Source organism: Colletotrichum gloeosporioides (genome assembly GCF_011800055.1).
Source record: "Colletotrichum gloeosporioides strain Lc1 chromosome Unknown consensus_15, whole genome shotgun sequence".
NCBI classification, from domain to species: Eukaryota; Fungi; Ascomycota; class Sordariomycetes; order Glomerellales; family Glomerellaceae; genus Colletotrichum; species Colletotrichum gloeosporioides.
In genome coordinates, this window is record NW_025544660.1 from 147084 (window position 1) to 166206 (window position 19123).

Consider the following 19123-nt stretch of genomic DNA (forward strand, 5'->3'; position numbering starts at 1 on the left):
CGGGATGTGGGCAAATGGGATGGGGCGGTATGATGCCTTGCTGCGCGCTTGGAGTTACCTGAGTTTTCGTGCCCCATCCGCTGCAGGTGAGTCCTTTTGGCCATATCCCTAGTCAGTTGAGTCTAAACGTTCGTGAATATGGCATAGCTATATGTATGACTTCAAATCTAGCCTCCGCTATTGCAGAAGAGTGAGAGGGTTCATCTCCCTCAACAAGAAGGTGGTGGTACGAATTGACAGGTCTCAATATGAAGAGACTTGGTGGCTGTGTTGAGTCATGTGGACCGGCAGTTGAGCGATGAATCGTGACAACATGAACTTCACTCAAAGCTCTTTCAAATCATTTCGTAACATATCTTGAATGAGGTGTTTCTGCCATGCCTATCATAAAATGAAGAAGTAACTCAAAAGGTGGTTGAGCGCCAATCACCCGAACGCCATCCTCAGCTGTAACGACACCATTTTAAGCCGCCGCGTGCTTTCGTTTGGCTAGTATTTGCTTACATCGGTAAGAATTCCTTTTCTCGCCGATGTTTGTCTACTGAACGGCCATGATACAGGTGCCTCCGACTTCTGCAACGAGTCACGTAGATCACCAGTGGTGACGGTGGCCACGCACAGGCTTCTAATGAAGCCATATCAACCAGAGACGATTTATTGCCTCGTGAACTGGCTACAGAGGCGTGTTCAGCTTTGGGAACATGTTCTACCCGCCGAAGTAAGGGATAGTCTTGTTTCTGTATCAGTAAGTTGACAATAATTCTGTAACAGCTTTCCAATGGGTTTAAGTAATTGTTAATGAACACAAACATTAATAACCTCAAACTACGTATGGCTTTAATTTCACTCGATCAATCAAACCGAAGTCCACAGTTTAAATTGATAGATCGAGATCATGCGCTGTCTAGGTACCACCCTTTTTATCAAACTATAGTCGCACAACCGCCGGTGCCACCAAAGCCTTTCTATTCCGCCATTAAAACTGCTGTATAATATCGAACAAAGGTTATTCTCGCTATGTGGCGTAGCTGATCACGTATTGCATACGTAAAGATTGTGTTCATGTGATGCTGGTCATGCTTCTGTGGCATGACCTTGCCTAGCTGCCATGCTCAAATCTCCGGCAAGTCTTCAATCGACTTAATTTGCTGACAAAATGGAACGTCCTCTGCAATGGAAAACCCATTACATCCGACTGTCATTTACATTTTCTACTGTTTGAGATTGGATGAAGGGCTAATCTTCATTTTGTTGTGACTGCCGCCGGAAATGGCCACTTGAGGCGGCCACGTACCGGTTGCGAAAACTTTCCACCGAGGCGCACCTCAAGCCTTCCAAGCCCAGCTGAAAACTGTCTCACACAAATCTAGACCTTGTAATTCGGTCGGGATCACCGGTTGTAATGCACAAGCGGCGCTAAGAACGCATCGCCTACGAGACGTTATTGCAAGGGATGATTGGAAACGCTTATTAGGTAGGTATTATGCTAACATCAACGCTAATGCCTAATGCAAAGATTCATAAACCGTCATCACAAAAGAAAAATACCATTTTCTTCGGCTAAGCCTGATCCATCATCAGCTCCCTAAGATACACGCAGCTTTTGCTCGAGAAAGTCCCTCCCATCACCAGTCTGTTTTCCGCAGGGAGAATCAGCCGGAGTAGGTCGAGATGGTGCTGGCCAAGAGATTCTTGATATTGTCCAGGACGCTCTTGGCCTCAGCCTGGGAGCCCGCGTCGATGTACTTGAGAAGACCAGAGCCGAAGCCGTCGTATTCGCTACTAAGAACATTGAGGTATGGCAGGACGGCGAATTTCGAGGCCAGAGCGTTGAGAAGGCCTTCGGATTTGGCCTGTCCAAGATAGTTAAGAGCCGTTTGGGCGTGGGGGTACACATCGTTCTTGAGCTTGTTGATAATGGACGAACAATCTGAGGCGGAGAATACGGTGTCAAGCTCCTGCACGTCCAACATGGCCTGGCGGTTGGCGGACTGGATAGAGATGGTGTGGGAGATGACAGAGGAGATGTCGGAGATTGCTTTGATGATGCCACCGGAGGGGCTTTGAAGGACTTCGGTGAGATTTGTGATGGCCTTGTCAAGGGCGGTCAAGTCCGTGATGATGGTGTCGGCGGTTGGAATGATCTGGGGCAAAGTGCCCATTCCCCCTTTAGGCTCGAATTCCGTCAGTATCCGAGGGATGACAGCCGCTGAAGCTGTGGAGAGTACAGCACAAGAGGTAATGACGTTGAACAAATGCATTTTGTCTGAGAGTAGATGCAAGAGATGGCGATGATGTTGTTCGTTTCTGGAGAAACGGTAATGGAGAGGATCTGGAGCTGAGCGTTGAAAATCTGTCCAACCGGCTGTTGACTGGAGTTGATCGAGTGGGTGATCTCTCTCTTTGCAAAGAAGGGACAGAAGGACCGTATTTATCATCGTATGCAGGCGCCGATCAACCCCAAGCCGGCCAGCTTCTCGTCCCGACGACCCCTAATCGTCCGCGGACCTCGAGCAACAAGCCTTTCCGAGACATCGCTTGCCCTCTGCGGTGTCTCACTCAATCACATCTAGGCAATCCAGGCTCCTGCCAATCCGCGAGGGTCCAAAGTGAGCCACAGGGCTAGAACGGCCATCAGCCTACGTTGGACGTAAGGTTAATTGCTCGCACTTACGGGCGCTACGCAAGAGGCGGGCTTGATCCGCAGTCGACAGCTCCGAATCCGGGAGCTACGGTCTGGCTGCATCCGGCCGGTAGTCAAAGGCGGTGCTTATTTTGCGGGGGGTGAAGTGACAGGCGCTAGGACTAATTCGCAAGAGCAGCTGATTACGGAGAGGTGGTCTAGAGCTCTGCGAGGAAAGGAACTCGTTGATCGGAGGGTCAAGATGATGAAGACTTGTTGCATCGGGCTAAGTGGACGTTGAACTGCGTCGGGGAAGGATCGTCTGTTTGCGGTCCGAACTGTCACGAGAAGCCTGCTCGGGTATCGCGATCACCGACTACATGGCGGTAAAAACTAGTGTATTGTGGAATTCAAGCGACGTCAGACTAAAGCTTTTGCGTCACTCTTCTTGTAGAATTTTGCCCGTCATCTTGAATCGTGCTCGGGCCGGAAGTGATCCAGATCGCGGGCCGACTGACTACACAGGGAGAGTTGAGGAATGTTGCTTCACGAACCGGCAACAATGATATAGGTGTCTTGGATTCTTGTTGTAATTCTTTTTGAGGAGTAAAGACATCTCTCTTACATACACAATGCTATTGCTCTCCGCCTTCTAGAGTCTCCCATTCTCAATTCGGCGAACGATAGGGGCCTGGCCAGTGACTTCCTTTTCGGAGAGGTGGACACCCTTCCAGGCATGGAACTTGAATCTTTGATTCGAGATTCATACGGAAACTTCCGGCAGGCTTGTTACCTGCGTGAGTCATCTTCTCTATCTCCGGTTGCCCGGGTGCTCCCGTCTTTCTAATCGCTACCAGATTTGACGATCGCGTCCACCTTCCGGCCTGACGACCGGCCGTCCCCCTTTCACCGACGGTATCGGGTCGATTCATTTCGAGAGGTTCGCATCTAGGAGGTTCGCATCTAGATTCACGATGATTGAGTGAGACAGGTTGATTCAGAAGCATTCCCGAGCCTGTCCAGGGACTGATCGGAAGGATCCGAGATCAATGATAATTCTAATGCAAGCCAGAAGGATTTGTAACCCATTTTTGTCGGCCAGTCCATTGGTGATCCCAAAGAAGAGTAGGGAAGAAATGCGCCAATGAGCTCCATTGCTGCAGCCTGAAATTATGATCCTCGAAGCACTTCTGCTCCTTGAGTATTGCTGCAGTCGTAGTAGGAAATGAAGTTCGGGATCCATGAATATGGGATTAAGCCGTAAATGCAATGGCATATACCGAAGAGTATGGTGGAGTAGTCGTCCATTCTACGCGAATATTCAAAATAAGCTTGAAAAGGTAAGAAAGAAAAGCCACGGCAAGTCCGACCTCCACGCGTGCTCTATGTGCACCGCCTTCACCAACGTGTGGTCTATCAATCCGTGGTGTGTGGGATGGCGTCGTGGCGTCCGGCCGTAGCTTCTCTATGGACCGGGCCAGAACATCCGTTGGTAAAATCAGATTAATTAAGTGTAAACGTCCAGGAACGATCGAGATGTTAGTGCCTGGATACCTCCAAAATTGTTCTTTGCTGCGTTCGTCAGTAACTGGGTAGTGGTGAAAACGGCATGGCACCTACCCAGTACCGCTCGTTGAGTTTGATTACGATCGATACTCTACCGATTATCAAACACACAGCGACGTTTGTGTTTTTGGGGCTACATTTTGATTGGCACCGTCGTTCTTGCACTCGGCAGAGACCATAGTATTGAACCGAGCCATCTTTGTTTACAAAGGTTGTCTAAGAACGATGCCCATCGTAGCATGCGGTCACGTAAACTATGAGCATCGAGTTCTCAAGCAAGAGGGTTTGAGCAGAATCTTTGTCTTTCGCAGTGACACGAGCAAGGCTGAGCTGATTGATTGGAGAAACGATGTTAACGAGGATGGTGGTGTGGGAACACAACAAAAGCTTTGCTGGGGGGGGAACATGATCAATTGAATCCCGTATAAGGTATTGGAGACGTTCATGTAGATTCATATCTTCGGGAAGCGGCTGTAAATAGTGCACTTCATGTCTTTCGCCTCTCAATCCCGTCAAGAGGCTCTGCTACGAGTATGCCGACCGGGGTTGCTCCCCACCTCTTTCGCTCAAATGCTTGTCAGCTCTTACAATCATGAATGAAATACTCAGGAGACTGCTTTTTCATACCGATTGCTGTTTGGCAACAATTCTGGTGTTTGGCTGAACGTTTCACGCTTCGGGACTCTCGGACTGCCGGCCATCACGGCTTTGCCGACATACACGTGGTTGCACCCGTGGAGTGCCCCTCTTATCACGCATTTCTGCGATGCCTCGGGAACTGCATCAGGAAAACGCATCGCCCTTGGCTGCAGTCGGATCTGCAGGCATGCTGTGTCCGCGAAGTGTTGATTGGCCCTCTTGCACAACAACATGGGTATGATCACGCTACAGAAAGGCCCTGCAACAGTTGAACACCGGGCCAACAGCCCATGTCGCTCCGCCGTCAAGCTCCACCAACACCAACAGGTGTGCCTGGTTGTCGCTTCCCCTACCCCTCTTTCTTCAATGGCGTTCGTGGCAACTTTTGTTTTCTCTGAACCTCTCACTTCTCAGTTGTCTTTTTGAAGAGCGACTATTCGCCCGTGCGACTTGAGCTTTGAAGCTATTCAATTGTTCCGACTATCGTACAAGATGTCGCAGCAACCCGTAGAAGTCCCCGAGATCCAGGCCGTGAGTGCGCCACCATCACTGTGCTTGCTGCAGATTGGCAGTCTCAGATTCGCTGACGCGAGGTGCCGAATCATAGGATCCTCAGGTCATTGCTGACCTTGAGTCCGAAGCGGGCTCACTCGACGATGATGGGAGGAACAGGCGAGTCAACTCGAAGCTCCAAATCGGAAGCGAGTTTGGAACTAATTGATATCCACATAGCCTTCGAGAGTCTACGGCCTCTTTGAGCTCCAGTGTACGCGAGTTTCGCACTATCAAGGGCAGAACCTATCAGACATCCAACACCATTGACTACTGGTGAGTGGACTTCTACCTCTTGCGAGACTGCTTCAGCATCCGCAAGATGTCTGAGAAGTTGTGCGCTGTGCTGACCATTCATGCTAGGGCGCCGAATGATGATAAGCAGCTGGAGACCTTCGACGTGGTGTATGCTAAATTCGTCACGACCCAGATTGCTTTGCGCGGCTAATGATTGGATAGGCATCACTTCACCTTGATGCTTATGGATGACAGACTCTTCTATGCTCCAGTTCCGGTGGAGAAAGGCGACCTGGTCAGTGAACTCGAAAGTGCGGATCGAACCGACGGTTGACTTATTTTCATAGAAAGTTCTCGACGTAGGCACTGGATCGGGTCTCTGGGCCCTGTAAGTCAATGAGTCCAATTCTGCACGTCATCAAGGACCTATCTAACGCGCGCAGTGACCTTGCGGACGAATTCCCGGCTATTGAGGTCATTGGGACGGACATTTCAGCCGTGCAGCCCAGCTGGGTTCCGCCGAACTGCATCTTCCAGATTGACGACGCCCAGCTTGATTGGACCTTCAAGAGGGACCACTTCGATGCGATCCACGCTCGCAATTTGTACGGCGGCATCGACAACTGGCAGCGCTTCTATGACCAAGCATTCGCCCACTTGAAGCCTGGCGGCTGGTTCGAGAGCATGGAGTTTGACATCTTGGCTGGCTCTGAGAACCCCGAAGTCGAGAATGACCCGAACCATATTTTCAAGAAGTGGGCAGGTCTCTTTTGGGATGCGGGTGACATCATAGGCCGCAGCTTCCGCCAGGCTCAGTACAAAGGCCCGAACGAGGACATCATGATGGTAAAGTGTATGAAGGAAGCTGGCTTTGTTGATATTGTGCATAAGAAGTGGAAGGTGCCCATTGGAGGCTGGGCCAAGGACCCATTTCTGAAGCAGGTTGGGCACTACGCTGGCCTCTTCATGGACCAGTCACTTGATGGATGGGCGCTCCAGCCGATTGGTGAGATCCTGGGATGGACGTACGAGGAGATTATGGTCCTCGTTGCGGAGATGCGTATAGCTCTGGGGGGCTCGAAGTCGCTGCCGTATTTCAATTAGTAAGTGCAATCTTGAGACGTAAAACATGGTTGCGATTGAAGCTCACCAAACAACACAGCCACATGGTGTACGGCCGGAAGCCGGAGAATCCGTGGGTCCCTCCCCCTGCTTCTGACCCGGCACCGGTCCCGACACAAGCCGAAGCTGCGGCATCTCCAGCACCGGCCTCGGCTCAAGCTGAGGCTGCGGCATCTCCGGCACCGGCTCCGACTCAGGGCGAGTCTGCGGCATCTCCAGCACCAGCAGCCACGTCCCCTGGAAACACGTCGGCCGAGGCTACGTCCCGTACGCCCTAAGAAGCAAGTGCGCGCCCAAAGCCATTGGGCTTGACCTGTAATAGATTTGAAATTCCAGTTTGCTATTAGCCTGATTCCGATGCTCTTCGCTTTGGTTTGCATTGTGTCGTGCCTGTATCAATGTTCAACCCGTCGTAGAGCGTTGTTTAAACATGAATTCCCATTGACCTCTAAGTTGACACATTTTCAACGTGTAATTCACGCAAATCAAACTCTGGGCGCCCTAATGGAAACACGCTATTTCCCGTCCCGACTAGACAAAAGTCTTGCTCGTCTGACCAGCCTGCTTGGTGCTTCGTGTTTTTCTTCTCTCTTTCATTTTGTGTTCTTGAAATGGGACATACGATTGGAAACTTGCAACAACAAGGACACACTGGATGCTTAAGAGGCCACATGGGGAATTGATAAGAGACAGTCTTGTCTCGCATTATCGAAGAGATCCATCGGTTGCTATTCTAGCTAGTTGGTTCGATTCTCAGTAGGAATCATTCAGCATCGCGACTGATACCGATCCGAAAGCCTCACACACTGAGGTATGCTCGCCCTCCTGCAAAGGCGGTCATGATGACAGCTCTTGCTTCAAGAATTTGGCCAACGATTCTAAACAAAACAAAACGTACTTCGAAGAAAATCAATAAAACGCTTGTAGCCGGAGTTCTGCCAAGGAGTTGCAGAAGATTGACTCAATGATGATCGCTCCTGGGTTTGCTATTCCGACAATTCCGCCGTCAAAGTTGTGCTTCCGCCAGCAGTTACTGACCAATCACAAGTGCCAATTGAAGCAGCTCTGGCACTGTGGCATATCTCCTATTCTCCACAGGACTCAAGCCGCTGACATCCGTCTTCCCCGCATAACGCTCCCGAGTACATGCATTCCCGCCGCGAAGACGCCCCATTCGGCATGGAAAGGCTAGTTGCGGGCGTCACCAGGCAACATGCCATCCGTCGTTTGAGCATGTCTTAGCCAGGAGCAGCTCACATAAGACGAGGCCAGGCACCTCCTGTGCCGCACCAGGGTAGCACCATCCGTCACCAGAATCACATCATCAACAACTGCCCACACCCCTTGACCTCCAAGATGGCTGACCAGCACGACTACACGCTCTACTCCTACTTCCGCTCCTCCTGCTCCGCGCGCCTGCGCATCGCCCTCAACGCCAAAGCCATCCCCTACAAGACCGTCCCCACCAACCTCCTCAAGGACGAGCACCTCTCCGCCGCTCACCGCGCGCTGAACCCCTCCGGCACCGTGCCGCTGCTCGTCAACCGCGCCGACGCGGACTTCAAAGTCACACAGTCCGTCGCGGCGCTCGAGTACCTCGAGGAGACGCACCCGGACACGACGCCGCTGCTGCCGCAAGATGCGAAGCGTCGCGCCGCTGTGCGGAGTTTGGTGAACATCGTCTGCTGCGACATCCAGCCGGTGACCAACATGCGCATCATGCGGCGCGTGAGGGCGCTGGGCGGGAACGCGGAGCAGTGGAATCGCGAGCTGATGGCGGATGGGCTGGCGGCGTATGAGGCTGTTGCCAAGCAGTGGGCGGGCAGGTGTTCTGTGGGAGATGAGATGACCATGGCGGATGTGTGTTTGCTCCCTGCGGTGTGGAACGCGGAGAGGTTTGGGGTGGATTTGAGTGTGTACCCGACGATTGGGAGGGTGGTGGAGGGGTTGAAGGAGCATCCGGCGGTGGTGAAGGCGCATTATTTCAACCAGCCTGATACCCCTGACGAGTTGAGGATTAAATAGACATCACGCGATCTACTTTTCGTGAAAGGAAGTACATAGCAATACCGAAAATTGAATTTCTTTGTCAAGCCTGAGATCCCAGTATAATTCATCTCCAAATTCAAGTGTCTTTCAACTCTCAATTTCATGATATTTCATCTCAAAAAATTCTATTCAATTACTTTTCATGCCTAGAAAAGAGGCAACGCAGCCTCAATCTTGCCAGAAACCTCGCCGAACCCGACCAGCGCACCGTCCTGCCCGCTCCAGCCGCGGATGACCAGCGTGTCGCCGTCCTGCAGGAACTTGCGCTCCTCGCCGCCGTTCAGCTGCACGGCCTCCTTGCCACCCTTGGTCTGCTCCAGGATGCTGCCCTCCGTGCCGGACTCGGTGCCCGAGATCGTGCCGGAGCCGAGCAGGTCGCCCGGGCGCAGGTTGCAGCCGGTGATGGTGTGGTGCGCAATCATCTGCGGCCACGACCACAGCAGGTTCTTGGAGTTGGTGCGGCTGATTGTTGTCTTGTTTCCGTTGGCGGCTGCGAAATCGCACGTTAGCACACATTTTTGGGGGAACTGGTGATTTGAGGGATACTCACTGATCAGGTCAACCTCCAACTCAATCCCAAGAAGATTATCCTTCTTCGTCTCGCGCAGATACGGTTGCAGCTCCGTCGTATTCTCAATCCCCGCCGTCTTCGTCCCCTCAAGCGCGTCCGCTAGCACAACCCAGGGGCTAATACTCGTCCCCATGTTCTTGCTCGTGAACGGGCCGAGCGGCACGTACTCCCACGCCTGGATATCGCGCGCGCTCCAGTCGTTCATCAGCACATACCCGAAAATGTGCTGCTCCGCCTCGTCCACGGGCACCGGCTCGCCGAGCCTATTCTCGCGACACAGGAACATGCCCATCTCGAGCTCGAGGTCCAGCCGCTCGCAGGGCGCCAGCACAGGCACCTTCGGGTCCGCGGTCGGGTTCTTGAGGATCTGGCCCCACGGCCGGCGGATCGGCGTGCCCGAGACGACGACACTGGAGGCGCGGCCGTGGTACGCGACGGGGAGGTGCACGTAGTTGGGCTGCAGCGCGTTGGCGGGCCCGCGGAAGAGCACGCCGACGTTGTAGGCGTGGTTCTTGCCGGCGTAGAAGTCGGTGTAGTCGCCGATGGCCAGGGGCAGGTGGTTCGTCACCTCGGCGGCGGGGATGAGCGCGCTCTTGCGCAGCTCGGCGTTGTCCTTGAGGAGCCCCGCGTGCGGCGTGTTCTCGGCCAGGATGGACTGGAGGTATGTGCGGACTTCTTTGTGGACGGGCCTGCCGAGCGCGGCGAAGTCGTTGAGGGTGGGCGAGGAGAAGACGGCGAGGCGCTCTTGGATTGAGGGCAGGGCGTGGAAGCCGCCGGCCTTTGCAAAGGCTTTCAGGTCGAGGGCGTAGTCGCCGATTGCGACCGCGGGGCGGTGCGTCGGGTCTGACTTTGTGGAGATGATGCCGAAGGGAATGTTGGCCAGGGAGAAGTGGCTCTTTGGCGAGACGGTGACCCAAGAGCTCGACATTGTGGCGATTGTGTGTGTGATTGCGTCCTCAATTCCTCTGCTGGGTTGAATTGGTGATGTGAAGGAATTGGCCTTTGAGCTACGACTCGGAGTGAATGAAGCTTTGAAGCTCCCCGGGTACATGTGAGGTCATCTCTTGTTTTGGAGTGTTGCTGCGGCGCTCAGGTACGGCATTCCGCAATTCCAATTCCGGCGCAAGCCGAGCGGAAAGGCAAGGAAGCCGGGCCGCCGCGGAATGGGGGGAATACTGCGGGGTAGCTCGGCGCCGTGGCGGGGTAGCAACATGAGGAAAAGGCAAAGCCGCAGGTAGGCGAGCAAGGTCCTTTGATGTCGTTTTTCCGCAGCAAGGTGCACCTCTAGGATCCATGGATGGCGCTGAGTGTTGTTGCATCTTCGGGAGCTAACGTCTCGGCGCATACTTGTCCCGTCTTGGAATGTTGGACTCAATTGAAAATTCCCGCAGAGCCTCTCAGAAGTAAAGATTCTGGTGAGACTTTGACAACTCCTTGGCTTTGCTGTGACTGTCAGGCGCGTTTCTATTCCCGCTTTGGCCTGTGTTGACTGGTGTCATCGGCGCAAGGAACTGAGGCTCAATGGGTATGTCGACGACAGGTTGTGGATTGGACATTGGCGTACGCTCAACCGACGGCTGGGGAAGAGCGAGCTGGTCAGACACGGACGACATCAGCGACTGAGGACTCGCTGCGGGCAAGTCGGTAGCTGCATCGTTGCTCTCAGTGGCCTTGGACCGGAACCAGGCCTGGACGTCGGTCGGGGTCTGCAACGGGAGACTCTCCCATTCTTTGACACGGTCGACCTTGTTCTGTCTGGGAGTCCACGCTGCCTGCGACAGCAATGCCGGCGACGATGCAGCATCGTATGTTTGACTGTCCGTTGTGCCGGAGAGCACCCTGAACAGAGCAGCCTCAGTCTCGGCCAGGCGAGTCTCGAGCTTGTTCAGGTACCCATTGGGAATTCCTCTGTAACGTTTGATGAATATTGCGACGATGAGAAAGCAATTGCAACACCATGGAAAAGTCTTTACGCACCTCTTGCTCTGTTCGGGATACTGACATCTGCCGGGCTCGTGGCTGCATTGGAGGCAAAAGGGCCTGCGGGGATGCGTCAGGGTCTTGGCCAGACAGACAGGGGCCCTCGCTACTCACAGCTTCCGGTCACACTAGAGACGGTGTTAGTCAATTGGCAAACAAATAGATAGGACTGCCCAGTTGAGCCCTGGTTGTCAAGTATAAGTGCCACGAGGAACATACTCACTCTTCGCTTCCTCTGGCGACAACTCTCGCAGGCAATCGGGCTCTGGAAAGTGCTGCTGCTGCCGGCCTCTCTCTCGCTGCTGTTCCGCGACATAACTCTGTGCAATGGGTATACTGAATGAGTGTCAGGTGCCTGGTCGTATGTACAGTATCTCTCTCTCCCTGGTCGATCGAGGATCTACGGCGTAAAAAGATCGAGTTCAAGAACAAAAGTCCATCGCCCGTGCGGACAAAGAAAAGTCCGCAGATGCCCCACTTCCCGGAGACTGCCGTGGCGCCGTCTCCACTTTCGTCCGACGTCGCGCCCCGATGATGTAGCGCGTCTCGCTCTCGCCTCCTTTCTCACTCACAATCACCACCAACCCCCAGGAAGAAGAATATCTCGTTGTGCATCGATCCAACTAACCCCGGGCTTGGCATCCCAATTTTTTCTCACTTCCCTCTTGCATACCGGACAGACCAGACAGCATTCTCTTCTTTCTTTGACACCGCTCGAGACGCCCCGGGACACTCGCCTTCACCATCTCTCTCTTACTGATTGCCTCCCTCCACGCATCGCATCATGCTCCGGGTCCCCACCGTCCCTCGCGCCGTCCACTGAAGACGGCTTGTTTCTGGTCCCTACTCCTTGCTTCTCTACTACCTCTACCCCCTTTCTCACCTAACCTGCCCATACCCCCTCCCCTCAGGATCGCCCGTCGGCGTCGACTGACCTTCCATCTCCCCGAATGGACGCTGTCGAGTCGCCCAATGCCACCTCCGAGTCTGGAACCCTAAGCCCGGCGCACTTCAACCACTCACGCAAGCGCAAGCACTCGGGCTCGACCGATCGTCCCACCCGCGAGTATGGGTTGATGCGCGACACGGGCAAGCATGACACCGCCCGCTTCGTCGGCAGCGGCAGCGGCATTCACTTCATCCGGGGCGTCTACGTCCGCCTCGCCCGCAAGTCCGCCCTCCGCACCTCCTCGTCCGCCCAGGCCAACAACATCAACGACCTCGTCCCTGGCGAGGACGACCAGCTGCAGCGCGAGAGTTCTTCTCGTGATGGCGACGACCTGAGCCTGTGGCGGCCGCACGAGCTGGCGCCCGAGAGTGAGGGTGATGATGCTAACCCTTCGTTTGAGCAGCTCGTCGAGTGGTCCAAGAGCTACTTTGAAGCATGGCATCCGACGCTGCCCTTCCTCAGCGCGCCTGATGTGCTGGGCCTCTTTGAAGAGGTGAGCGCGAATGGCGTCACTGCTCTAGGCCACCTCGAGAGGTCGATTGTCAAGTCGATATTGTCCATCTCGCTGGCTGACAGCCGGCAAAGAGCCCCCTTTGCTCGCCCTGTGCCAAGTTCACTGATCTTTCGGACAGTCGAGGAGGCCATGTCGGCGTCGCAGTTTGCCCTCTACCAGCCAGCCTCAATACAAGCTACCCAAGCAGCACTCGCCATACAGCTCTTTCTTGTGTCAATGCTACGTCTTAACTCGGCTTCTCGATTAGGTGGGCTGATTGTCCGCATGGCTTTCCACCTCGGCCTCCACCGCTGTCCCTCACGATACCCCTTCTTCACCAAGGAGGAAGCCCACATGCGCCGAAGGGTCTTTTGGTGCATCTACTGCAACGAGAGATTCCTCTGCCAAGCACTGGGGCTGCCTCTGGACATCCGAGACGACGATGTCGACGTGTGCTACCCGGGGGAGGAAAGACATGGGACACCGCTCGACGGCGAAGACAACCGCCTACAACTCCTCACCTACCTCGTCAAGCACGCCAGGATACGCGGGCTCATCCTCGAGCTGCGGAACAAGTCCATACACACCCGCGACGACACCGCAGACCGCGCCAGCTACGTCCAAGCGGAACTCGCAAAGTGGTCCAACGAGATTCACGACGCGGTCGAAGACGAGCCGCACCCCGGCGAGGCCCCTGACGAGAACACGCCGCAGCCCCCGATATCGTCGAGCCACCGCGTGTTCCTGCTGCTTCTGAAATACGAATCTATGATCTCGCTCAACAGGCCGATGATGACTTCAGACCCGTCGAGCCCGGCGTACTCTGCCGGCTTGCAGAATTGCATCTTTGCGGCAAAGTCGATTTTCATCGCGCTGAAGCGGTATCTGACGCAGCACAAGATGTCGGATGATCCGACGAGCGCGTGTCTCTCTGAGCCGATGTTGCAGCCTTCGTTTACATGGGCCGTCTGGATCAGCGCGTTCATTCTCATCTACGCGGCATTTGAGAGACAACTGCCGCTGTCAAGCGCGTTGAAGTGAGTGAACATGCCCGTGATGATTCATGGAAGGAAACCTGGGTATACTAAGACAAGCGTTGCAGACACGTCGAATCAGGAAAAGACATCCTCCGCCACATCGCCTCCCGCGACACCTCCTGGCCAGAATACTGCCTCTCCGCCATCGACGAGCTCACAGCAGCCGTCCGTGAGCTCTCTGCGCCCCATAACCCGCTGCGCAGACAGACAAGCGGCCAACAACACCACCCCCCAAACCACCAGCCGAGATCCAGCGAACCCACGCACGCAAACCGTCCGGGGAGCAGCCCAAGCCGTTCACGGCACCCGCGCTCCCAATCCGTCTCCGGCCAACCGGGCACCTCGAACCTACGAACGCGCTTTTCCCCGTCGGTGGCGGCATCATCCGGCCGCCCCGACGACACCATCCCCGCTGCCGCGGACACCATGTCCTGGACGCAGACGCAGAGCGACGGGCTGGAGGACGCAAGCGGTAGATGGCCTACGCAAGCATCCCCGGCCTCCGGTCCGCCTCTCGCGGCGTGGTCCGCGAGTCCGGGCGCGCAGTCGTTTCAAGCTACCGCGCCGCAGGACTCGCCCAACTTTGACAGCCAGCCGTTCTCGCTAGCGCTCGCGGCAACGTCGTTCCCGGCTGTGAATAATGCAGAGACAGGGGCGCCGGGGGAGGGGCAGGAGTCGATGGTGTGGTATGACCAGCTATTTGCGAATTCGTTTGGGGCGATTGATTATCCGTTTTTGGCGGCGGCGCAGTTTGATCCGTCGGTGGATCCTACGTGGTCGTATTTGCGATGAGGTGAAGGTTGGTCAGGATTGATATTCGGCGTTCCGTTAAAGGGGGGACAACATTGAGCAATTATTTGAGGAATGCACATGCATTTGCGCAAAAAGCTTGCCAGAACCCTGGTTATGATATAGATTCGAGATCTGAATTAAGACGCTTCACGGCAATTCTCAGATAGTCAGCAAGTAAATATGTATGAAGAGTAAAAAGCAGGGTAAAAGTTAGTAATCTAGAAGAACGCTTCTTAAAGCTCATAACAAATAAAAACATGGCTCGTGTTCATGTATCAGATCGCCAGCTTCATTAAATGATTCGTCAAGTCTAGGCCCTCCAGACCCATCAATATGTACATCAGCATCCCTCATGCCGGCATGCCGACCGTCTCATGGAACCACTGTTTCAGCTCCATTTCGCCCCAGTAGCTTAATCTTTCTCCATCGTGTTTCTTTTTGATCCAATCAGTAGGCGTACTTGGTCGTGCTGGCGCCCAGCTTCTTGTTCGTCTGCATCAGCCAGAACCGCAACGCCCACGTTCCCGCGATGCAAGCGAACGCGAAGGCAGCGTTGCTGGCCATGGCCGTCAGATAGCGCGGCCCGTCGCTCTTGGGGTACAGGTATGCCGTGTACACGTAGGACGCGTTGGCGATGACGTTGACGATGCCGATGCTGACGGACTTCTTCTCAGGGGTGGAGCCGAGGGTAGCGGAGACCCAGCCTAGGATGGGAGCGTTGACAGCATAGGCGCCTGACAACCGTTAGTATGTCATTGGTTTTGGGAAAGAGAGAACATAGAACATACCAGAAGCGAAGAGGAAGCAGGAAACGTAGCGCGCGGCTGTGTTGAGCGTCGCGCAGGAGATGACGAAGCCGACGATGGCTAGGCCCATGCAACCCGTGATATGCCACGTTCGCTCGTTATACTTGCCGGAGGACAGGCCAACCATGTAGCCGAAGAAGCCGGAGACGAGGTAGGGCGGGCACGTCAGCACCAGCGTGATGGTCGAGTTGAAACCCAAAGACCCAATGACCGTGGGGAAGAAGTTGTTGAACCCGCAAGCCGACAGATGCATGTTCTGGATAAAAGCCAGCAGCCACAGCCTCGGGTCGCGGACAGCCTGCTTCAGCCCCGCCATTGCACCCTTGCTCTCCTCAAGACCAACAGTGTCCCTGAGCATCCTCTCGTGCGCGAGCTGGCGCTCCTCGGGCTTCAGCCAGCGCGTCGTGAGCGGGCTGTCCGCCAGCGTGAACATGCCGACGAGCGCGACGCCGAAGGTGAGGCAGCCCTCGATGATGAATAGCCACTGCCAGCCGCTGAGCCCGTGGTTGCCGTCGACGGTGTTGAACACGGCGGCGGCGATGAGCCCGGAGAAGGAGGTCGCGAAGATGTTGCCCGTGTACAGCACAGACAGGCGCGTGGCGATCTCCTTGCGGGTGTAGAAGATGGAGAGCATGTAGATGGCGCCCGGGTAGAACGGGGCCTCGGTGACGCCGAGGAAGAAGCGCACGGCGACGAGGCCGGCGTAGTTCTTTGCGAGGGCGGTGCAAGCGGAGACGACGGCCCAGGCCATCATGCAGCAGCCCATGTAGATGGAGGGGCGGATGTGTTGGGAGGACATGAGCATGTTGGAGGGGATCTGCATTAGCAGGTAGCTGGGAAGACTTAGTTAGTTCTTGTTTTGTGAGAATTTGGTGGAAGAGCATACCCAACGAAGAGGATTGAGATACATGTGTTGTATTGTGAGCCCTCGAGACCCAAGTCTTCTTCGAGACCGTCGAGACGAGCTTGAGCGATGGCATTTCGGTCGAGCTGGATGTAATGTCAGTTGAATGTAGACTTTTGTTCCGCGGTTTACCTACGTAGTTAAGGAAGTACATGGCCCCTGGATTGAATCACGTTAGTCTTAGTCTTCCAGCCTGATGCAACAGTTTCTCTCACAGAGAGTTGGCATGATTCTCCAATCAAGCTTTCTCACAAGGGCGATCTCCTCGGCGCTGGTCTTCTTGACAGCTCCAGAGTAATCACCCCCGGCCTGGAGCACACCGCCCTTCTCGTCCTCGCCCGAAACCTCGACGAAGTTGTCATGAGGCTTGGACTCGAGGTCCTGGTGGTGCTTCTCAGACGCCATCGTGGTGATGCGAGTTGAGATGTTGGAGTTCGGGCGAAAGTTTAGACGATCAAAGAAAGGGGGAAGGTTGGTTGGCTGGCGAATCAAGCAGCAGCAAGGGGGGAAAACAAGAGACTGCTTTGGTCCGTGAGTTCAGGAAAGAGGAGATCAGACTGAACAGGAAGCCAGTTGCAGCTCCCTCTTAAGTATGTCTCGATCGGCCAAACTTTTACCAGGGATCTCACTGTCCTCAGTCCGGGGTAACTCCACGGGGTTGTATTCGATCATGCCATGTTTTTGGGAGAGTCGAACGCTCTTTGGCCCGCTATCGCACTCTGACCAAGTGTTTTCTGGGGTCTCTTCGCGTCCCAACAATGAGACCATTACCCTGGCCTCCCCGGACCCAGATTAGCTCCAGCGGACAAACACAGCACCGGGGCATTTGGGGTAACTTTGCGGGGAATGCGGGGGACGGGCCTGGTTTACAGGTCTGTTCGTGCATTCTCCATGAGGGGTAGTGCTACGCTAGGGGCATATGTTCGTCGAGATTGGTCTGGCTGAGGTTGGTTGACGGGTCCGTTGTGTTGTGAACCCGGTTGGATGGGTGTGTGGAGGCTTGCCCGGATCCAGAGGCGTGGGCCTGACTTACCCCGGATAGCTAAAATGTCTGCTAGTTCAGACTCGGGCGTGGGGTTTTGTTGATCCTAGGTCGTCAGAACGTGGCCTGGACGTATCAAACGGTGGATTATGGGGGGAGAAATCCGGGGTAAAACATGCTGTCGGGTCAGTTGAGGTCTGTGAGTTGGTCCAGCAGCTGTCAACTGATCTTTGAAAGCTGCTGGGTCGCCGGGACTATGTAACATGTTGGTAGTCTAGATTTCACTGAGAATGTAGGGCACGTAATTCAGATTGTGGGGGGAAATAATGGCTTCGTAAGTTCATAGTCTACGCTTTCTCAACGCGCAGAACTGTTCTATTGGAGTCTAGAATAACACGAACATGAGCCTTTTTCTCTTCCGTGAAAAACGACTCCTGTGTCAGTCTGTCTAGGTACAATTCATAAGCGGGCATGTAGCCCTGCACAAAACGGATGACCTGCGCGTCCGTCATTCCCGCACCTTTCTTCTCCCGCAGCGCCCTCTCCTGGTCCAGCCGCCAGTGGTACACATTCACCAACTGGTCTGTGCTAAGGTGGAGGAACGCATCGAAGCGCCAGGGACCCATGAAGGCCTCGCAGTACCTTTCCAGGTTCTTGTTGATGAGCAGCAGGTGCTCCAGGCTGTGGCCCGCCAACGTCGTCGTCGACAGCTGCGCTTCCCCGTCGGAGGAAGTGCTGTTTGAGGAGGCTGCCTTGGCCTTGTTCCACTTCTCCTCGACCTGCTCAGCCGACAGAGGCTGGAAGCCAAGACACCAGCCCTCGAAGATGAGGACCTTCAGCGGCGCGCTCCGCGGCACGATGTCCCACTCCGCCACAGGCACGCGGCCGCCCTCGCCGCTGAAGAGGCTCTTGTCGAACGCAGGCCACTTGATGCCCTCAGAGCTTCCGCCAGCATTCTGGCAGACATCGTCGAAGAAGCGCCGCGCGAGCGCCTCGTCGTGCGTACCCGGCTGTCCGCGGGTGCGCAGGAGCCCGTTGCCCGGGTTGGACTCGCGCAGGGCGACGAGCTGGTCGTGGTCGTGGTAGAGGTCGTCCAGTGAGAGCGTCCGCGTGTTGACGCCGTGCTTGGCGTTGAGGGTCTGCGTCAGAGCCGCTGCCCATGTCGACTTGCCACTTCCTTGGAGCCCCGACAAGCCAAGAATGAACGGGGTTGAGGAGCCCGCCTTGTGAGCCTTCACGGCCGGCAGGATGTGCTGCAGCACGGCATCAACGGCGGATGCGTCGATCATGGCTTGATGACCTTACCCTCCCAGGCTTGAAATGAATGGATGGAGGGGGGAGATGAGACAAGAGAGGTTCCGCGCAAGAGGCCCGACAGACGTTCCACGCGGGAGAGCGGAATGCGGCTGTTATTATCTTTTGGAGAAAGGGTGCAAAATTCGACTGCCGCTGAAACTAATCGAGATCCAGAATAGCGGCATGAAAGTACTCGCTGCGGCCGTCGGTGTTTAGTGAGTTGAGTCGTGAAGAGAAATAACTCAATGCCGTCTCGAAGGATCACACGAGTGAGTGCGGGGTGGTCTTGGTCCGCGGGGTAAGAAAAGACCGCGGACATTCGCAACACCGCTCCCCGGACCCCAGATCGCCGCCTCCACCATTCACATCTGCCAACTCCACAATCTCCCGATGCTGGCGGCATCAATCCCGAAGATGTTTCGCGTTCACGCTGAAGATCTAGCCGTTGTCGGCGAAGCTCAACCGATTACAAAAGAAGACACCATCACGACGTGTCTCCAACTCCCATTGCATTCTCCAATACAG

At 55.0% G+C, this 19123-nt stretch overlaps 8 protein-coding genes across 8 annotated transcripts; 3 read left to right on the forward strand and 5 right to left on the reverse strand.

The window, feature by feature from the left end:
* Window positions 1-1652: 1652 nt before the first annotated feature.
* GCG54_00005271 (uncharacterized protein) lies at window positions 1653-2261 on the reverse strand (the record flags this gene model as incomplete). Its single annotated transcript, XM_045405298.1, has 1 exon — window positions 1653-2261. One exon carries the CDS (start codon window positions 2259-2261, stop codon window positions 1653-1655), a length of 609 nt encoding a protein of 202 aa, XP_045268889.1.
* Window positions 2262-5059: 2798 nt separating this feature from the next.
* On the forward strand, window positions 5060-7017 carry GCG54_00005272 (Secondary metabolism regulator LAE1; the record flags this gene model as incomplete). The annotated part of the gene is given in 9 exon segments (XM_045405299.1): window positions 5060-5244; window positions 5257-5359; window positions 5436-5533; window positions 5561-5656; window positions 5744-5785; window positions 5840-5912; window positions 5965-6005; window positions 6061-6720; window positions 6780-7017. The coding sequence occupies 9 exon segments, from the start codon at window positions 5060-5062 to the stop codon at window positions 7015-7017; spliced, it is 1536 nt and encodes a 511-aa protein (XP_045268890.1).
* Window positions 7018-8095: 1078 nt separating this feature from the next.
* Window positions 8096-8764, forward strand: GCG54_00005273 (Maleylacetoacetate isomerase; the record flags this gene model as incomplete). The annotated part of the gene is made up of 1 exon (XM_045405300.1): window positions 8096-8764. The coding sequence occupies one exon, from the start codon at window positions 8096-8098 to the stop codon at window positions 8762-8764; it is 669 nt and encodes a 222-aa protein (XP_045268891.1).
* Window positions 8765-8934: 170 nt separating this feature from the next.
* GCG54_00005274 (Fumarylacetoacetase) lies at window positions 8935-10410 on the reverse strand (the record flags this gene model as incomplete). The annotated part of the gene is made up of 2 exons (XM_045405301.1): window positions 8935-9278; window positions 9339-10410. 2 exons carry the CDS (start codon window positions 10408-10410, stop codon window positions 8935-8937), a joined length of 1416 nt encoding a protein of 471 aa, XP_045268892.1.
* Window positions 10411-10756: 346 nt separating this feature from the next.
* On the reverse strand, window positions 10757-11655 carry GCG54_00005275 (uncharacterized protein; the record flags this gene model as incomplete). The annotated part of the gene is made up of 3 exons (XM_045405302.1): window positions 10757-11267; window positions 11337-11419; window positions 11563-11655. The coding sequence occupies 3 exons, from the start codon at window positions 11653-11655 to the stop codon at window positions 10757-10759; spliced, it is 687 nt and encodes a 228-aa protein (XP_045268893.1).
* A 634-nt stretch (window positions 11656-12289) lies between these two features.
* GCG54_00005276 (uncharacterized protein) lies at window positions 12290-14610 on the forward strand (the record flags this gene model as incomplete). The annotated part of the gene is made up of 2 exons (XM_045405303.1): window positions 12290-13818; window positions 13884-14610. 2 exons carry the CDS (start codon window positions 12290-12292, stop codon window positions 14608-14610), a joined length of 2256 nt encoding a protein of 751 aa, XP_045268894.1.
* A 447-nt stretch (window positions 14611-15057) lies between these two features.
* Window positions 15058-16725, reverse strand: GCG54_00005277 (putative transporter; the record flags this gene model as incomplete). The annotated part of the gene is made up of 5 exons (XM_045405304.1): window positions 15058-15344; window positions 15399-16249; window positions 16303-16406; window positions 16457-16479; window positions 16536-16725. The coding sequence occupies 5 exons, from the start codon at window positions 16723-16725 to the stop codon at window positions 15058-15060; spliced, it is 1455 nt and encodes a 484-aa protein (XP_045268895.1).
* Window positions 16726-17649: 924 nt separating this feature from the next.
* On the reverse strand, window positions 17650-18591 carry GCG54_00005278 (putative kinase mug58; the record flags this gene model as incomplete). Its single annotated transcript, XM_045405305.1, has 1 exon — window positions 17650-18591. The coding sequence occupies one exon, from the start codon at window positions 18589-18591 to the stop codon at window positions 17650-17652; it is 942 nt and encodes a 313-aa protein (XP_045268896.1).
* Between the last annotated feature and the right edge of the window lie 532 nt (window positions 18592-19123).